Raw genomic sequence first — 19,996 nt, 5'->3', positions numbered from 1 at the left:
TGCTTTTTTTTTTTACGTTAATCTCTTTTAAAGTTAAGGTTCATTATATCCTATTGTTTTGTCTTCTTGCTTTAAGCATTTTACAGAATCAATTATGACACATTACTGTATCTTTTTGTCTTTTAAATGTACTGGCATGCAGCAAGGCAGGTTACGACCAAATAAACAGCTTTGTTCTACAAACCAGCACAAATCAATGCTCTTATTATCTCTGAATAATAACTACATAAAACTTACACTGAACCTCAAAAGTCAAACGAGCCAAATATTGTACAAGCCCGAGTGCAAGAACAAAGTAAAGTGAAGAACTCGAGCGTTTCGCATACGCCTTGTTTCACCGTCACTGGCCTCAGTGTTTTATAGAGCTCGTGCACCTAAGTCATCAAATCATGTGACTGGCTGGAAGTGCTGGTCAAACAAACCATTCTTCAATGGTAAGTCGGTTGGAGACGACGGAAAAATACGTCTTATAGCACGACGCCCAGAGTTTTGTCCGATACTGTTAAACATTTAGAAAGTGATAATAAACCAAGTACGTGGAAAAATGAGAAACTTGGCATAGAGGACCCATATCTAATGTTGAAGTCGATGTTTTCGGCAATAAGAAATTGGACTGTTAACCCGCTTCCGCTTGTCTTGGACAACTGGATCTACACATGTATCTGGTGAGTAAGTCATCGAGATTTGCACGGAAAAGTTTGAAAGCCTAGAACAGTTTGGACGCATACAAATACTTCGTTGCTGGATCTGTTCTCAACGGGAAGATGGCTCGTGAACACGGAAGCTTACTCGGCTACACATTAACCTTTGCCAAAATCCATCGATCTTTTCAGCTAGTATTCAATACAAATACCAATATTTCAATAAATGACCCCTGGTTTTACACAAACTCGCATTCATTAACTGTGATTGGGGAAAAAAGAGGGCAAGTGAGTCGGCTCCTCCGTAGCGTTTCCCAAGAAGTATTTATAATGCCAAGTTGGCTCATTTGAGAACAATACGTTAAAAAAAAAAAAAAAAAACAGGACAGAGTCGTCTCCAATGTACATGGAAGCGTGTTGCGGCCACACATTAAACTTTGGTAAACCTCTCCGTGACAGATGTTTTTTTTAATACGCATTGTTCTCAAATGAGTCCAATGCGTATTTAAAAAAAGAAAAACTACTGGGATAGGCTCTGCGAGAGAGATTTTCTTGTTTTAAATATGGATTGGACTCATTTAAGAACAATGCATATTTTAAAAAATGGTTTATCAAAGTTTAATGCGTGGCCGCAACACATTTCAGTGTACGTTGGAGACGACTCTTTTTTTCTCTTTTTTTTTTTAAACGCATTGTTCTCAAATGAGCCAACTTTGCATTATAATTACTTCTTGGGAAGTTGAGCTTGAGAAGAATAATTCTTACTTGAAATGAAGTGATCGCTACACAGTTGTGTGTATTTGGTTGGGCACTATCCATCATGTTTAATTGCCGAAATCCATTGATTTTTTCTGGTCTTTTCAGCTGGTATTCTATAGAATGACCTCTTTGAATATCTGTCTTGTCTGTTGTAACAACCAACAGCACAACAAGTTTCGGGCATTGTGAATATTCTGCTACGGCCAGCTCTTTTTGATCGGCAATATGGCGCCGTGAAAATGGTGACGTCTCGTGCACGAGCTCTATTAATTTCACGTTTTACTATTAAGATTGGTTATGATTTTTTTTTTAACACTTGATAAATTTGAACATTTTTAAGTAAAAACACTCTCCTTAGTATTGTGCCTCCATCATTCATCTTTGAAAGCTCTGCTTCTTTCCGAACAGTGATTAACTTTTACACTTGTATGATGATCAACAATGTTAAAATAATCCAAAGCAAATGATGGTGACCCAAGAATTCAATTATTTCAATTTCCTTCTATTATGGTGGGGGGGATCAAAGGGACTGGTGTCCCAGAACAGATTGTTTAACATTATAGGTGCTACTGGAAAGCCCTTTTATGAATTACATACTTCTAATCTACTCCTGTGAAGCGCGACATACCTCAATGGAATAACTATAATAGAAACTGATGTGTTTCCCCATCTAGAAAGGATTATGTTATAATAACGTTGAGTATATGGCCACTATATTCATACTTAAAGTTTGGTCCCTGGCTCCCCCTTAAACGTCACAATTTGTAATTAGAGCTATACATTGTTGTTGGTTAAAACATAAATTGTTGAAATAAACAGTTCTCCGATCATTGTCGTGTGCGGGAAGGTTTGTACGAGCAGCGCACAAAAGTTGAACAATAACATCCGCACCGACACTGGAGTAACATGGAGGGATTCCACTGCAATAAGTGTGATACACTTCTCCTTATGAGAAGCTAGTGTTTTATAAAACCAGATTTTGAAGCTCCTATGCTAAGGTCAACTAATTAAATACCAGTATTTTTTAATTTTTTTTTGATTTTGTGCATGGTTGGAAAGAATCACCATTTTTGAAAAAAGTCCAGGTGATATTGACCACATAAACATTGTAAAAAAGACACATTATTCAGATCCTAACTTGTGGACACTGATTTGTATTGGTTTGTTGTGATATGATCATACATGTAAGGTTGCACCACCTTGCATCCATGGGGGCATCACCACTGTATGTATATATGTATGTGACGACCAAACAACATGCGTGTTTTATTGTGCAAACTCTATTTACATTGTATATACAGTATCTACCAACCTTTTGAACGTAGGAAATCCAGCGGCTGAATCATGCACCCTCTCAGGCGTACTACCTGTAAATGTCCTCTGTCAGATCACTCATACGTCATCTCTTCATCCACTCAACCATCTTCACGTGGCAGCCCTCTCCGTCGCTAGGACGTGGTAATTAATACGACCTATGACATGCAGATGCACAGAACAGATACTGTATATTACTCAAGGAAAGCCATTGGAGGTTGCAGTTTTTCATAGAAAACTTAATTCATTTGCTATAGCGATTGTTCTCGCTAAAGTCGTAGATACAGTGAACTGCAGCCTATCTCAGCTGACTTTGGGCAAGAGGTGGAGTACGTTCTGAAATGGTTGCCAGCTAATTTGAAAAGTAGAATACAATTGTGTTGAGTGTAATTGCATATTCACTTCTGAGCCTCACGGTTTCAACCCCAAGCAGTACAGTTCATTTACTGTACCTATAATTCACATATCTACAGTTAAGAAAATACGTATTTGAACACCCTACTATATTGCAACTTCTCCCACTTAGAAATCATGGAGGGGTCTGAAATTTTCATCGTAGGTGCATGTTCACTGTGAGAGAGAATCCAAAAAGAAAAATCCAGAAATCGCAATGTATGATTTTTCTAAATAATTTGTGTGATACAGCTACAAATAAGTATTTAAACACCTGAGAAAACCAATGTTAATATTTGGTACAGTAGCCTTTGTTTGCAATTACAGAGGTCAAACGTTTCCTGTAGTTGTTCACCAGGTTTGCACACACTGCAGGAGGGAGTTTGACCTCCTCCTCCACACAGATCTTCTCTAGATCTTACAGGTTTCTGGGCTGTCGCTGAGGAACACGGAGTTTCAGCTCCCTCAAAAGATTTTCTATTGGGTTGAGGTCTGGAGATTAGCTAGGCCACGCCAGAACCTTGATATCTTTCTTACGGAATCAGTCCTTGGTTTTCCTGGCTGTGGGTTGTTCCCCAAAATCTCACAATACATGGCGGCGGTCATCCTCTCCTTAATACAGTGCAGTCGTCCTGTCCCCGAAAAGAATGATGCTACCACGCCCATGCTTCACAGTAGGGATGGTGTTCCTGGGATGGAACTCATCATTTGTCTTCCTCCAAACACGGTTAGTGGAATTATGACCAAAAAATTCAATTTTGGTCTCGTCTGACCACAAAACCTTCTCCCATGACTCCTCTTTCTAAGGAGCATTGAGACTCCATGAGGTGATATCTTGCAAAGGGGCTCCACTCCGATTGAGATTGACAGTCATGTTTAGCTTCTTCTCTTTTCTAATGCTCCAACAGTGGACCTTTTTCGCCAAGCTGTTTGACAATTTCTCCGTAGCCCTTTCCAGCTGTGTGGAGTTGTACAATTTTGTCTTTGGTGTCTTTGGACAGCACTTTGATCTTGGCCATGTAACAAGTTTGAGTCTTAGTGATTGTATGGGGTGGACAAGTGTCTTTATGCAGCCAACGACTTCACACAGGCGCATCTGATTTAGGATAATACATGGAGCGGAGGTGGACTTTTATAGGCGGACTAACAGGTCTTTGAGGGTCAGAATTCTAGCTGATTGACAGGTGTTCAAATTCTTATTTGAAGCTGTATCACACGAATAAATCGTTAAAAAAAATTATACATTGTGATTTCTGCCTTTTTCATTTTAGATTATCTCTCTCGCAGTGGACATGCACCTACGATGAAAATTTCAGACACCTCCATGATTCTAAGTGGGAGAATTTGAAATATAGCAGGGTGTTCAAATACTTATTTTCTTCACTGTATGTTTCCATTGTAAAGATATTCGACGTCTATTATCAAGCTTTTCACAACCTTTTTGTTGATGTACTAGATCCACTAGTACAGCACAGTTCACCGATTTGTCAACTTCAGTACTAGAATAGAGCAGTAGTTTGTTGCAACTAGCAGTTGTCCTGTTGATTCTGTCGGGTTTAATAAACAACATGTCATCTGATGTCAATTGAGCTTTACAACTTCTCCCAGCAGCAATGTTCTACTCAATACAGGTTCAAATTAATCTGGATTTAGCAATCCGAAGTGAACTGTACCGCTGGGTGGAAACGTGGCGAAAAAGGCCCGTACCAGCAGGAACAATTTTCAGCCAAAATCTTTGGAATTATTGCTAGTATGTGAACACGACTGTACAGCACTTCATTTCTATAAGGAAAAGTGTTGAGTTAGTTGTGGTCAATGCTGATATTGATACTTTTGTTTTTCTTTTCTGTGAATGGTGGTACACGGAACTACTAACGCTGTATATACAGAGAAGTCACGATTTAGCACGTTGTTTGGCAGAGCGCAGGGATTAAATGTGGATCGTTAAAAGGATTAGTTTTAGTGGTTTTGAGGCTTTACAAGACTAATATTTATCGTGATCTTAATTTACATATATAATTGTGCCGGCATCGTTAAAATGAGGCAGGATTAGCGCAACACAATCATTATGTTCCATCTCCAGCCCCCATGCCCATGCAAAGCTTGTCAGTCACTGCACGTCATTAAGCGCCACCCCGCCCTGATCTGCGTCAGAGCGGCCTCTCACCAGCCTCTCTGCCAGCCTCTCCTTCGCAACTGTGGCAAAGACGGCATCTGGCCCCGAGTGGACGGAGTCGCAAGGCGGACGATGACTTTTTGAACGATTGAAACTTAGGTCGGGATCACGAAAGGGTCTGTTGAATTCAGAATTGATAATAAGAGACCGTAAGTTGTAAGTGACTTTTTCCTTTAAAAAAAAAAAAACAAACAGTAAACACGTACGCAATCTTAACCTTAACATGAGGTTGTTATATAATTCTGAAATGACACTACATGCTGTAGTGGAGTAAGTAGTCATGTTCAAAACTACTGTATTACCGTGTCTTTACTAAAGCGTGCCAGAGGTCTCGTTTTATTGTTAAAATAGTAGTTGACATATTTCAAATGTAACGCGAAAGTTAAACATTTGACCTGATTTTATATTTGTCTTGTGATTATGTGTATGTATTTGTACTGTACATTATGATATGTTATTGTGTGTTTTGAGGTGATGCATGAGTAGTAGAAGTACAATATGGATTGCTCTTAAAAAGTACATCATGATACATGGGCAAAAAATCACAAATTCAAATTGACAAATGCTGTTAAGCTTTTTGACTTTTTTAAGATCACTACTTAATATTTGGATACTGTAATAAGATTATTAGGATAAAAAAAAAACATGGTGTTTCAGAAAATGCAGATTTTTAATAAATGTTGCCCACTGTATGATGACATTTGAAATGGCAAAAGAAACACAGATAAAGCTGGACAACCAGAGGCATTACATATTAGTATTAGTTCTAAAATTGTCCACGATGGGTCCCCAATTGACCTCATAAGCACTGGAAGAAAAAGAAACTGCAGTAAATCCAGAATAACTGTGTTCCTTTCCTGCCTGATGTAAAAACTGCATTTGCAAGGCAAAAACGACAATATTTGCTTTAGAAGTCAGCCTGTTTTGGTATGTAAATGTAGTCGCAGCACGTGTGCGTTTTTTATCTGTGTCACACTCGGACGAGCCTACAATAACTGGCTCTGCTTGGCTCTTGCAGGAATTCAGTTTCGTCTCCCTACTTCATGCAGTGTGGACCGCGCTCAGCCACCGCCAGGTACCAGTCAGTCGCCATTTTTGAACTTGAATTTGTGCAACAGCGGTTATATTTCATATTTGCAGTGGAGGTATGAAAGTTTACCAGCAGGGCGTGTTGATTTATTACGCTATAAATTGATTATCGTAATATCCGGCCTGCAGAGCGCACCTGATAAGCCTCACCCAGTACATTTGGGAAGGAAATACTATTTGGTACATACATAAGCCGCACCTGTGTAAAAAGCCGTAAGTGCCCACATTGAAACACACGTTGAAACACGAGATATTTACAAAGAAAGACGGTACAAAGAAAGAGTTTTCAAAGTTTTGATACTTTAGCTTAAAGCAACAACACAGCAACATGATCTGGGCTGGTTTTAAAAAAAAAAAAAAAAAATACCGGTAAAAAACAGCCGCGGGAGCTACACAGCAACATGGTAGGACACTAACAGGGCCGGTTACAAAAAAAAAAAAAAAAAAAAAAAACATACCTAAATCACTGAGATGCGTGAGTAAGACAGCAGCAACGAGCGAGAGCGGAGCTAACAGGGCCAGTTAAAAAAAACATACTGGTAAAAAAAACCGGGACACGGGAGTAACACAGCAGCAACAGGCTAGCGTAGCGCTAAGAGGGCCAGTTTAAAAAAAAAAAAAAAAAAACATACCACTAAAAGTCTCTTCCTCGGCACATATATTCCACCGGTGTCACTCTTACCTCTTCCGCTCGAGTGCCCCCTTGCGGCCGTTAGAAAAAAATCCACAAATTAACCACATCACCGCATAAACCGCAGGGTTGAAAACGAGTGAAAAAAGTCACAGTTTATAGGCCGGAAATTACGGTAGTTAGTTAGTAGCGCTATGGGATAACTAAAAATTGACACAATTTCCACAAATCTTGTCTGAGGGGCACCATGAGTTACCAGTAGTAGTGACATTTATACATACTTTTAATTAGGGTGCAAGTGTTGTTCTATGTTGCTATTTTTTATTTTGGCTCTGCCAACGGGGATGACATAGACTCCACCTTTCAGACAAGCTTTGAGCCACGCAGTCTTGAAATGGCAACAGGTCAGTGAGGAGAAAGAAATAATTACATCAGAAGCAAGAGTAAGGTTGTTATTTCGTCTTTACTTGCTTGGGGCGCCCCTTTGTCTGACCTCCGGGAGACTGATGAGGGTTACTTCAGAAACTGGCCAAACGCTACCTCCAGAGAACACCCAAAATGCGTCTAAATATTGTAACTGTTTCAAGGCAGGATTCTCAATGGCATTTTCGGTATTTGCAGGAGATTTTAGATGAGCAACGGGCGCGTTTGATCGCAATGGCATTCAAGTTGATTTATTCCTGACACAACCTCCGGTGTCTGTTGACTGAACTATACAGCAAACATTCCCATTCAAACACGAGCAGATGGAGCAGGCAGCACAAAGGACAGAATGCGACAACCAATCTTTCAGCTAAATCAGTAAAGACTTGTGGTTGTAAGTCATTTACTGATGCGCTTCATTTCGGGGGTCCTTGGAGATTAAATGCTCAAGAAGGGGAAGTCAGGTCAATGACATGATTGTTAGAACTGTAATCTCTATAAAATAAGGCAGAAAATAAGTGATGTTACATCATATAGAGAAGAAAATAAGTATTTGAACACCCTGCTGTATTGCAAGTTCTCCCACTTGGAAATCATGGAAGGGGCTGAATTTTTCATCGTAGCTGCTTGTCCACTGTGAGAGAGATAATCTAAAACGAAAAATCCAGAAATCACAATGTATGATTTTTTTAACGATTTATTTGTGTGATACAACTGCAAATAAGTATTTGAACACCTAAGAAAACCAATCTTAATATTTAGAGTTAGATTGAATTTTGTGTAGAAGGTAACAAGGTAGCAAGTCTTAAGAAAGTGCTTGTTGACAATTAAAAAGTAACAGATACAGTGAAGAAAATAAGTATTTCAACACCCTGCTATATTGCAAGTTCTCCCACTTGGAAATCATGGAGGGGTCTGAATTTTTCATCGTAGGTGCATGTCCACTGTGAGAGAGATAATCTAAAAAGAAAAAGTGGAAAAAAATTGAACTCTTGGTCATAATTCCACTAACCGTGTTTGGAGGAAGATGAATGATGAGTTCCATCCCAAGAACACCATCCCTACTGTGAATCATGGGGATGGTAGGATCAAGCTTTGGGGATGTTTTTCTGCACATGGGACAGGACAGCTGCACTGTATTAAGGAGAGGATGACTGCGGCCATGTATTGTGAAATTTTAGGGTTAGGGACAGCCCGGAAAACTGTCTGATCTTGACAAGATCTGTGTGGAGGAGAGAGCCAAAATCCCTCCTGCAGTGTGTGCAAACCTGGCGAACAACCACAGGAAGCGTTTGACTTCTGTAATTTCAAACTAAGGCTACTGTACCAAATATTAACATTGGTTTTCTCAGGTGTCCAAATACTTATTTGCAGCTGTATCACACAAATAAATTGTTTAAAAAAAAAAATTTAAAAATCATACATTGTGATTTCTGGATTTTTGTCGTTAGATTATTTCTCTCACAGTGGACATGCACCTACGATGAAAATTTTAAACCCCTCCATGATTTCTAAATGGGAAAACTTGCAATATAGCACGGTGTTCAAATACTTATTTTCTTCACTGTATCTGTTACTTTTTAATTGTCAACAAACACTTTCTCAAGCCTTGCTTCCTTGTTACCTTCTACACAAAATTCAATCTAACTCTAGACATACCCGTCTAATTGGCTGCTATGCGGGTGTTTTTTGCTGGTCCGTGTGAATGGACATGATCTCACCATCATCGGTTTTGTCTCCGTGTGAACCTTTTAAAATATGCAACCGAAAAAATACATTTGTAAAGTTGCTGTCATGTAAAAGTGTCATCATCTTTACGGTAAAAAAAAAAAAAAAAAAGTCTTTTGTTTGCAGGTTTCAGCTTGCGAGCAAGTGCGTATGTAACATGTTGAGCGATGACTTGAAGTCAGATGGCTCGAGGATGTATAAATAGACAATGTGGCATTTCATATTGCCTGAGTCACAAAGCTTCATTTTGGAATCCTCCCACTGTCTCTTGCAGCACTGCGGCCCCTTCAAGTTGGAAGGAAGTCAAGTCTGGGATGGGATTTGTCTTAAGAGAATTCCTGTGGTTTTGTTGCACTTAATTAGCTCCGAGCCAAAGAAGTAATGCAAGCTTGTGTGTGTGACTACACCTGTTTATATTCATGAATGTGTTTTAGCAGGCAGGCTAATTCTTCACTTATCTCTGTTTGAGTGTATGAATTAAAAGGAACATTGTGCGTTATGTGAATTCCATCCAACCTTCGTGATTCATGTTACCTTTGTTCTATTAATGTTGATATTTAACATTTGATTCAATCCATAACATCTAAAGGTTACCCCGGAAGGACCTGTTTTATTATTATTATTAATTTCAACATTAGTTACTAACGTTTTGAAAAAGTGAAAATTTTTAGAAAGTGGATGAATCAATGACGTTTAAGGTCAATGTAAACCAGGTGTGTCAAACTCATTTTTCTCGTGGGCCACAATGTTCCGGTTACCTTCAGAGGGCCGTTCTAACTGTGGAACAAAGATATTTAAGCATCTCATCAAATTTACATCCTCAATTTATGAACTAGTTTTGGAATCAGAAATCAAGGGTAATTGTGTTTTTCAACAATTCATGTTTGGTAACACAAAAATGCTTGTAATCTCTCAACTTTACCATTCACAATATATGACAATTTGAAATTTTGGTACAGATTTTTACACAATCGGGGAAATTGACACTCTAGTTTTGGCTTCGTGGGCCACATAAAATCATGTGGTGGGCCAGATCTGGCCCCCGGGCCTTGAGTTTGACACCTGAGATGTAAACAAATGAATGGGACAAAACTCGAAGTCAATCGGAATTTTAGCCTTCCCCATGACTCCTGAATTCAACTATAAAACAAGTTTGAGGCGAGCGCCAATAGCGATTGTGAGCCAGAACCTCTTGGGTCCAACATCACCTCCGTATGACTTCACAATGAATGGATGAATGTAAAAGATTTCCAATACTTTTGTTCCTGTGACCAAAATAGAAGACCAAAAAAATCCAGAGTTCCATGTGGATGAATCCCACTCAGCATTTTATTTACACTTGATCGAGCAACTCTCCTTTATTAACCTTGATTTCACTGCCCCAGGAACACGCACCCATTTTACACACAGGCGCTGTGCAACTTACGGCAACATCCCCCCCAGTGGCCTTTACCCTGCTAAAGGTGTCTTGAGTTTCCATCATGCTGTTTTTCTCGGTTCTGGGTATTATTTTTTTCCATCCAGTTTTGTTTGTTTTTTTAATTCATTCTCTACCTTTTTTTTGCCTTGTCTTCGTCCTGTCATCCTGCTTGTGCTATCCAGTGGTGTCATATCCTTCTAGTTTCAAGAAGACTCCCCCTCCCGTGCCCCCGCGTGCCACCACCAAGCCTCTTATCTCTGTGACAGCCCAGAGCAGCACCGAGTCCACCCAAGATGCCTACCAGGAGGGGAGGCAACCGCGAGGCGGTCTGTGGGCCACCGACAGCCTCGGGCGTCCCATCTACAGCTCCATGGACAGCCTGGACAGCTCCAAGGCGGTCACCATGGCCATGGAGACTGCGGCGCCCAAGAGGCACGCGTCTTTGGGCAGCCACAGCTCCATCCAGACATGCGACAAAGCTGTGTTGGTATCCAAGGCGGAAGAGTACCTCAAAACCCCTCGATCCTCGATCGGCATACAGGTACGCTCGGCATAACAACCGGACTGTAACGATGACAATGTTCTTGAAGTATGATGTTTCTAGTCAAACTTAGGATAGGGATCGGTAGTGGTGTTATGGGTCATCTCGCCATCACTCGGGATAGGTATGAAATAACAATTGTCTATCAAGCAATTTTAATTTAGCAATTGTTGGAAATGGGTGTTGGTCGGAACTCCTGTTTCCATGCCAGTGTGGAAATAATTCTGCCAAGAGGCGTTGGACCATAGCAGAGGTCAGGATGAACATCGCTCAACTTCTTGTAACCGAGTTTATGTTGTTTTGCTTGGAACAAAAATTAGACAAACTCAAAAGGGCTATCTTGGTTATGTACAAGATGATACGAGATTGATTATTATTCCCATGTCTTGTGTCTAATAACATCTCAAACTTTTCTGTGCATTACTATAGGTTGGATATCTAAGTTAGAGATTCAGGTATTGCTTGAAAAATCAGTTATCTTTTCACAACTGGCCAATCACAATTGTGTATGTCAAATTACACAAGAACATTCCATAATTTAAAAAAAAAAAGTTATTCAACAGACTTAGCCCAACAAATGTCTTTTCACAATGAGGCTTATATTTTGCACATTATTTCATGTAGAGACAAAACCAATGTTAGCAGCAACTGATGATAAATCAGTCACATTTGAAAAATGTCCGGGTGTGATCAGTCATGCCCGCAGATATAAAGTTACGGGTGATTTTTCTGTTTGGAATTATGAGCGTACCCCTTTAAGAGCTGAGGGGGGCGGTGTCAGGTAAACTCGGAAGTAAAAGTAGGACGTCCAGCAGCTTGGCCGTGTGCTTTCATGTTAAAAAAGAAAAAAAAAAAGGTGCCAGGCTGTGGTTCACTGCGCCACTGAGAGGGAACATTGGTCAAGACTACACCAAATAAGCGACGTCTTTCAAGATCTATGTATGTCTACTCGTAACAAATTTTATGCGCATGGCACGGTGGATCAGCTGGTAAAGCGTTGGCCTCACAGTTCTGAGGACCCAGGTTCAATCCCGGCCCCGCCTGTGTGGAGTTTGCATGTTCTCCCCGTGCCTGCGTGGGTTTTCTCTAGACACTCCGGTTTCCTCCCACATCCCAAAAAGATGCAACATTGATTGGACACACCTAATTGCCCCTAGGTGTGACTGTGAGTGCGGTTGTTTGTCTCGATATCCCCTGCGATTGGCTGGCAACCAGTTCAGGGTGTACCCGTTGACAGCTGGGATAGGCTCCAGCACTCCCCGCAACCCTTGTGAGGATAAGCGGCTAAGGGAATGGGTGGATGGATGATTTTTCGTGGTCGTCTGTGCAGATTTGCGAGTGCGATGGCCCGCGGGCACGTATGCGCCCATCAAATCACAGTGACTGATGTATGACATAAATCCCTTCAAATATGAACAAGATTAAAACTACATCCAAATAAATACAAGCTAAGAATTTCTGAGCAGTTTTATTTACAACCAATTCTGAACACCCCCAACAATGCCAGCTTATGACAACTTGCTTGTTGCTCTGCACACACCGCATTGTACTTCAAGGCAACACTAAGAGGTCCAGCAATAAATTCAAGTTTCTCTTTGGTGTTTTAGACAAGTTCAATGATATTTCGGTTTGAATGGGAAGTTGTGGCTCCTCTTCAACAGGTGGAAACTGTGACAGACTCCGAGACCGAAAGCAAGGGCCTTCCTCAGTTTCACTCAATAGGTATCCAGGTGGAGGATCACAAAAGGTACGCGGCACTTTCCTTTTCTTTAAATTATCATAACTGTCATGTCGACTCTTCACCTCGTCCTGGATTTGTACATCAACATTAATCGGATGACCCGTTCACGTTTAGGCGTGGGCGGGTCAAGCGCTCCAACAGCGTCACCACTGCAGTGCAAGCCGACATGGAGCTGGAGGGCTTCCCCTCCATGGAAGACAAGGGTCTGCAGTTCGGTGGCGCTTTCGGTCGCCACTCCGAACCCAGCACGCCCACGCAGTACGGCGCCATCCGCACGGTGCGCACGCAGGGCCTGTTTAGCTACAGAGAGGACTATCGGGCCTCCAGCGGCCCCCCCAGCCCGCAGCCTGAACCCTGGCTGGCTGAACCCGGCCTGGAGGCCGGCGAGACGGGTCGAGTGTCCCCTCTTCGCAGGGACGGCGGCTGGTTCATGCAGCTTCTTCATAATGAATCCAAAAGGATGGAGGGATGGTGTAAAGAGATGGAGAGGGAAGCAGAGGAGCACGATCTGTCGGAGGAGAGTGAGTCTCCTTCTTTTCTTGTCTGGCACCACTGAGCTGACAATTTGGCAATGAGCTATTTAGTATAAATAAATTAAACTAATTGACTGTTAAGAATTCTGGCGACATAGCAAGTGAGGAATTAATACTTATCGTTTTATGTAAATGTAGATATACTAAAAAAAAGCAAGACCACTCAAAGTAATCAATAACTGAACACGAAAAAAGTCTGGAAATTGTTTGGAATTGATCTAAAAATCATTTAATAAGAAAATGTTGATTGTGCAAAACAGAAAATGAGAATCACTCAGTATCGTATGTTATATTAAAATTAATCTAGACATACTATAAATACATGTAAACATAATATGATTTGTAATTTATCACCAATTGACACATTTTAATGCTGCCTGTGTGCAAAACAGAAAATGAGGAAAACACTCCCTATCGTATGCTGTACTATATTAAAATTAATGTAGAAATAATATCCAATAAATAAATGTAAAAATAATGTGATTTATAATTTTTCACCAATTGACACATTTTAATGCTGACTGTGTCCAAAACAGAAAATGAGGAAAACACTCCCTATTGTATGCTGTACTATATTAAAATTAATGTAGAAATAATATACAATAAATAAATGTAAAAATAATGTGATTTATGATTTATCACCAATTGACACATTTTAATGCTCCCTGTGTGCGAAACAGAAAATGAGGGAAACACTCCCTATTGTATGCTGTGCTATATTAAAATTAATGTAGAACTAATATACTATAAATAAATGTAAAAATAATTATTTATAATTTGTCACCAATGGACACAGTATGAGCAATTGAGGGTGATTAATTGTATTTTCTGCCAGCTAAAATTAGTATGAAAGTAATATTTTTATTGGGTAAAAATAAACAACTGCGATTGGCTGGCAACCGGTTCAGGGTGTACCCCGCCCCCTGCCCGTTGACAGCTGGCATAGGCTCTAGCACTCCCTACCACCCTTGTGAGGATCGGCGGCTAAGAAAATGGCTGGATGGATGGATGGAAAAATAAACAATTAATTGTTAATTTACTACATGGTAAAATTAAAGCGCTGTCAAACGTTATTTTTTTTGTTTTTGTTGCAGTTCTCGGGAAAATCCGGAGCGCAGTGGGAAGCGCTCAGCTGTTAATGTCCCAAAAGTTCCAGCAGTTTTACTGGCTGTGTCAGCAAAATCTGGTGAGTGACGGGGCAACACAACCTTTATGCGCTGTTGAAAATCCCCCGCAGTATTGGACAACATTCTTTTAATTTGTTTCTAAGAGAGTTGCATTCTGGGTAAACGTCTCCCCACCAGAGCTCCGAGAATCTTGTTTGCCCTCCAGAAATGGATCGCGGCAATCAATAGTGAGTTGGTCCCTCCGCCCACCGCTGAGCTCTCGGGGAAACGAAAGGGGAATTCCAATCCGGAGGACTTGAGTCCTTCCATTAATGCACATGGGCAGCGGTTTGAATTGGGTCTCGGAGTCTAAATAATGGACTGCCACCCCGTCTCAATGCTTTTCCTCAAGTATCCAAGCCTTCAGTGGCTATACCTTAATCAGTTCTGAGGTCCCGGTTCGATCCCAGACCCGCCTGTGTGGAGTTTGCATGTTCTCCCCGTGCCTGTGTGGGTTTTCTCCGGGCACTCCGGTTTCCTCCCACATCCCAAAAACATCCAACATTAATAGGACACTTTAAATTGCCCCGAGGTGTGTTTGTGAGTGCGGCTGTTTGTCTCGTTGTGCCCTGCGATTGGCTGGCGACTAGTTTAGGGTGTACACCGCCTCCTGCCCATTGACAGCTGGGATAGGTTCCAGCACTCATGAGGATAAGCGGCTAAGAAAATGGATAGCTATATGTATGCTTTTAAAAAGACAATAAAACAATTGTTTGACACTGTTGGAGAAGGTATTACTGTATTTCTAAATGTCTAATACGTTATTTGTAGTTGTATTGAACTACAGTACACTGCATCTTACTGACTAGTTTTTCTCATTTTTGGTTATTACGTTTTACTCAAAGAGAATGAAAAAATGATCGATGAAAGGCTATTGAAGACAATTCAAAAGCTCTCCAAACACTTGCCACACTTCAGTAATAGTGTTATAATGATAGCATAAATGAAAGCAAGTGACGGCGATGTATTCACCAATATGTGAATTAAAATGTACTCACCGAGAGAAAAGCCACCATTTTCCGTCTTTGAGGGAAAATCCACCATTTTCCGTCTTGGTGGAGGCTTCAATTAGTGTCGTCGGATTCAATTCTGTACCTGCAGTAGAGGGAGGTTAATGTCCACAAGACAGCCCAAAGTGTAATTTTAATATCTGGGTAAAGAATACATCCGTGACCAAAAACCAATTCTTACCATCTTTTCGCCTTTTTTTTTTTTTGTTGTTGTTGTTGAAAAACAAATTAAAATTACAATTCAGAAGATGCTGTAAAACAAATGCACTTTCGTTTGAGTCTTCCTCTTCTTTTTGTTTATGGCAGATGGCATCAAACGTTTAGGATGCAATATCGCCATCTACTGTCTTGAAGTGGCAGCACGTCTATACATATAAATGCAGTCACTGATCAAAAAAAAAAAAGACTAGATAGGGCATACACATCGAGAGGTGTGTCGATCGGTTGAAGCCAGTTGGCCGCCATCTTGGTACTCCCAAAACGCGTGGAGGACATGGTTTAATGGTTGGATTATGGTTGGGGTTTTCTCAAAGTTTGGCAAGTAAAATTAAAACTGGTCGTGTGAGCTTAACATTTTTTTTGGTTCTGGTAACATGAACGATTTTTAATTTGACTTAGTAAACCAAAAAAGGATAAGTGCAAAGGAAAACATACCACCGTGACTACCAGGAAACCTTGCATATTACCTCGGGCCCGATTTCTGTGACATATTAACTTTTCCCGAAATACGCTGTGAAGCACTATTATTATAACAGCAAAAAACGAAGCATTTTTTCTGTCATAGAAACATTACATTTCAAGTCAATCAGTTAGATATATTTTTTGGAAATAAGGACTCGCAATGGGAAAATACATGCTAAATGCATTGTTCGTTTGTTGTCTCTACGACGTCATATTTCAGATAGAAAATTTAAACTTGTTTCCTCGCATTTGAAAATCAATTTCATTTTGCAGCGTTCTGGATTATGAAATTCATCAAAAATTTTACAGAAAATGTGTTTTCTTGCTTATCCACCGATGAAGTTTGGGAAAATATTCACGCTGCTTTTTCGCAAAAAACCGTCAGCCGATAAAGGTGAAGCAGAGAGTGAGGAGTGAACAACAACAAACAGTAAACAGAACTTTGTTCAAGTGAATTAAGATCATCAGAAAATAAAAAAACCCCTCTACAAACAAACTATAACAGTGTCAAAGTAAATCTTTCAAACGTAACTGTGTAATGTTTCCTCACAGTCACGAAACTGGCGATTAACACACAGGTCGGCATGGTTGTTTTGAGAGTATCAAGATGGCGGATGGCAACTTCAGTTTTGGTGGCCATCCAGTCTTTTTTTTTTTTTTTTTTTTTAGATCATTTGGTACAGTACCGTGATAGGGAGAAAAAAATCATAACTATAAACAAAATAAACTTTAAACTAAATTCTCTCTGCTGAAAATGTCTATAATGTATGTAGTTTTGTGTAAACAGAAGACACTGCTTGAAGACATGGACTATAATATCAGTTTTTACAAGAATGCCTTTACATTTTCTACTGTGTAATGCATTACGTGAAAGTCCTTTTGGTGCGTCACTGCCCCCTAGTGGCAGTCATGGTGAAACTTCCCATTGTGTTGAGAATCTGTCGGGAGTGTTTGACTATTAACAGGGGTTTAAGTAAAGCATAAAAGTGTTGTTGTTGTTGTTGTTGTTGTGAAACAAGGACCCCAGTGCCATGCCCAGACCCACATCTCAGGACCTGGCCGGATTCTGGGACCTCTTGCAGCTTTCCATTGAAGACGTCACTGCCAAATTCGAAGAGCTGCAGCAGATCAAGAGCAACCAGTGGCAGCTGGTTGAAAGTCCTGAGAAGAAGGTAACCCGATTTTTCTTTTTTGTCTGACGCATTTTCAACCAAGAAGCACATTTTTATTCAAATTAGACTTTAATCCAGGGATAGATAAAACGTTGTGCACCGTACGTACCTCACTAATCAGACCCATTCCTACGATATCGACTTCTGCTTCCCAAGGATCGCAAGTGGATCCCCCCTCCGACCAAGAGGCCCGCCAGGGGCCGTGGCGGCTTGATGCGGGAGCGGTCCCTGGACCTCCAGGACCGCCAGCGTCAGGAAGCCCGCAGACGGCTCATGGCCGCCAAACGGGCGGCGTCCTTCAGACAGAACTCGGCCACCGAGCGCGCAGACAGCATCGAGATCTACATCCCGGAAGCTCAGACGAGGCTTTGAGGTTCCTCGGATTCATCCTTGATCTCTTTCTTCGTCGCTTCCAAAATTATTTATTTATTTATTTCCCATCCAACACCAGCTCTCGAGCTTCCGTCACCCACTTCAAGATCTGTTGGGTCCTTACGCTTCTAGCCTTTATTTAACTAAAAATGTATCCTCCAGATCAATTAAAATCTTTATTTTGAGGGGTGTGGTGCTTGCAGCAAGCTCAAACGGAACTCCTCACCTTCAGCCACCAATAGCTCATGAAGAGCCTTGTCGATGAGCTGCTGTTGCCCCGAATCAACATTTAATTTATGGATTCCCCATTGTAAATTGAAAAAAAAAAATGGTTCTGTTTGTTAGTGAAGTCGTAATGCTTAAAGGGGAAAATCCAGTGCTTTGCATGAACAGTGTATCCCATTTTTTCATGTAATATGTACTCGATTTTTACAATGAGATGTTAAATCCTCTCTCACATAGTGTTTTGAGAAGATTTTTTATTGACAATTCTGAATTTTCAGGGGCGCTGCCATTTTCGCGAGTCACATGACCTACACGTGTATATGTGACGTTTACTGTGCCGTAGCAAAGGCTCGATTACATGGGACACCATTCATGCCCAGTGCCGATTTCTCATATTTATCCTCATCTGGTGAAGAAATAGTAGTATCGGCTGATCGGGAAGACAGAGGAATACTTCCATACAGATTTGAACCTGTGGCTGTAATTAATGTTGAATATTCAGATGGTTCTTCGGGCGGAATGACGCAGACTCTGACTTCTCGGAGGCCTACGCGCGACATAAGTGCGTAAATGAAGGCCCCCGGGAGATCCGGGCCGGCAGCTGCGGATGGTTCTTGGGACGGGAATGACACAGAGTTTGACGAGCGAGTTCTGGCGGCAGGTCGCGAGCCGAGCTTCCAGGCAGTGGAGGCCGTTAGCCCCGGACGCCAAAGCTAGGCTAAAGGTCTACGCCGCCACCAAAGCTCAGCTAACGGCCTCCCCAGACGCCGAAGCTCGACTAACGGCCTCTCCGGATGTTGAAGCTCGGCTCGTGGCCCGCTGCCGGGGCTCGCTCGTAGGACTACGGGTCATTCCCGTCCGAAGAACTATCCGCGGCTGCCGGCCCGGAGCTCCCGGGGGCCTTTGTTTAAAAACTTAAGTCACGCGTAGGCCTCCGAGTAGTCAGACTCAGCGTCATTCCGCCCGAAGAACCATCCGAATATTCAACATTAATTATTCCTCCATCTTCCCGATCAACCGATGCTGCTATTTCTTCATCAGATGAGGATAAATACGAGAAATAGGTGCTGGGCATAAATGGTGTCCCATGTAATCGAGCCTTTGTTGCGGCACGCTACAGATCACATCAGTGCGCGTAGGTCATGTGACTCGCGAAAATGGCAGCGCCTCTGAAAATTCGTAATTGTCGATGAGAAATCTTCTCAAAATAATATTAAATGAGAGAGGATTTAACGTCACATTGTCAAATACATATTACATGAAAATATTGGATACACTGTTCATGCAAAGCACGGGATTTCCCCTTTAATATTATATGACTACCGATCAATCCTAATTTGACGCTATCGTCGCGAATCCCGAACCGTCATTCCGACCTTCATCCATCTGACTCACGGAACCGGTTTCTTTTCCCGTCTGCTGCCGGACGCGTTCGCGTCTACGAACTCAAAGAGGTCGCGGAAGAGAAGGAGCACGGAACAAAAGCATTTTTTTTTGGCGCCTTATGATATTCCTGTTTGTATTTCCAAGGGAAATGTAGTTTATGAAGCTCACGTGATAATGTTGCAGTTGAATTGCAAAGGACAGTTGTTCTTGTTTTTGACCCCCCCACCACCGCCCCCACCACACCATTCTACATTTGTTCTGATATTGTAATAATTACATTGCAAATTGCATTTAGCATTGACGGGATTGTTGGACGATTTAACCGAGCATTTCTTTTGGTTGATTTGGGCATGCTTTTTACGCTGCAACATTTAGCTCAGATTACAAAAAAAACAAACAAACGTCATTTAGTCACCAATAACGAGAACAAACGACAGGCGCAAATGACACTTTAACACTGGTCAGTTACGATAGTAAATGGTGCTGCTTTTTACTCTCCAAGTGTTGTCCTTAACCCGGGCCTATGCGCACACAGACACACTCAAGGACTTTTTAAAAACAGAGAACTATCAACATGGTGCCCGTCGTCTCTGCG

General features: G+C 41.3%; 2 protein-coding genes and 1 long non-coding RNA gene across 3 annotated transcripts in view; 2 read left to right on the top strand and 1 right to left on the bottom strand.

Annotated features, from left to right (window-relative positions):
• LOC133496616 (uncharacterized) overlaps positions 1-2,877 on the bottom strand; it is a 56,144-nt gene extending 53,267 nt beyond the window's left edge. Inside the window, exon 1 of the long non-coding RNA XR_009793822.1 lies at positions 2,713-2,877. This is a non-coding gene — a long non-coding RNA (uncharacterized LOC133496616). The remainder of the gene's footprint in view (positions 1-2,712) is intronic.
• A 4,520-nt stretch (positions 2,878-7,397) lies between these two features.
• On the top strand, positions 7,398-14,744 carry LOC133496982 (disks large-associated protein 2). The gene is made up of 7 exons (XM_061813119.1): positions 7,398-7,407; positions 10,540-10,617; positions 10,757-11,115; positions 12,777-12,862; positions 12,971-13,377; positions 14,484-14,575; positions 14,694-14,744. The coding sequence occupies exons 1-7, from the start codon at positions 7,398-7,400 to the stop codon at positions 14,742-14,744; spliced, it is 1,083 nt and encodes a 360-aa protein (XP_061669103.1).
• A 2,421-nt stretch (positions 14,745-17,165) lies between these two features.
• Positions 17,166-18,284, top strand: LOC133496615 (disks large-associated protein 2-like). The gene is made up of 2 exons (XM_061812414.1): positions 17,166-17,418; positions 17,575-18,284. Exons 1-2 carry the CDS (start codon positions 17,278-17,280, stop codon positions 17,788-17,790), a joined length of 357 nt encoding a protein of 118 aa, XP_061668398.1. The 5' UTR covers positions 17,166-17,277; the 3' UTR covers positions 17,791-18,284.
• Positions 18,285-19,996: the final 1,712 nt, after the last annotated feature.

This window comes from Syngnathoides biaculeatus, chromosome 23 (assembly GCF_019802595.1).
Source record: "Syngnathoides biaculeatus isolate LvHL_M chromosome 23, ASM1980259v1, whole genome shotgun sequence".
NCBI lineage: Eukaryota > Metazoa > Chordata > Actinopteri > Syngnathiformes > Syngnathidae > Syngnathoides > Syngnathoides biaculeatus.
This window is presented reverse-complemented; position numbering and strand designations above follow the sequence as displayed.

Coding starts and splice junctions, on each gene's coding strand:
- LOC133496982 (XM_061813119.1), top strand. Junction 12,863..12,970: donor CAGGTGGAGGATCACAAAAG/GTACGCGGCACT, acceptor GTTCACGTTTAG/GCGTGGGCGGGTCAAGCGCT. Junction 13,378..14,483: donor GCACGATCTGTCGGAGGAGA/GTGAGTCTCCTT, acceptor TTTTTGTTGCAG/TTCTCGGGAAAATCCGGAGC.
- LOC133496615 (XM_061812414.1), top strand. CDS start 17,278: ATGCCCAGACCCACATCTCAGGACCTGGCCGGATTCTGGGACCTCTTG. Junction 17,419..17,574: donor TTGAAAGTCCTGAGAAGAAG/GTAACCCGATTT, acceptor CTGCTTCCCAAG/GATCGCAAGTGGATCCCCCC.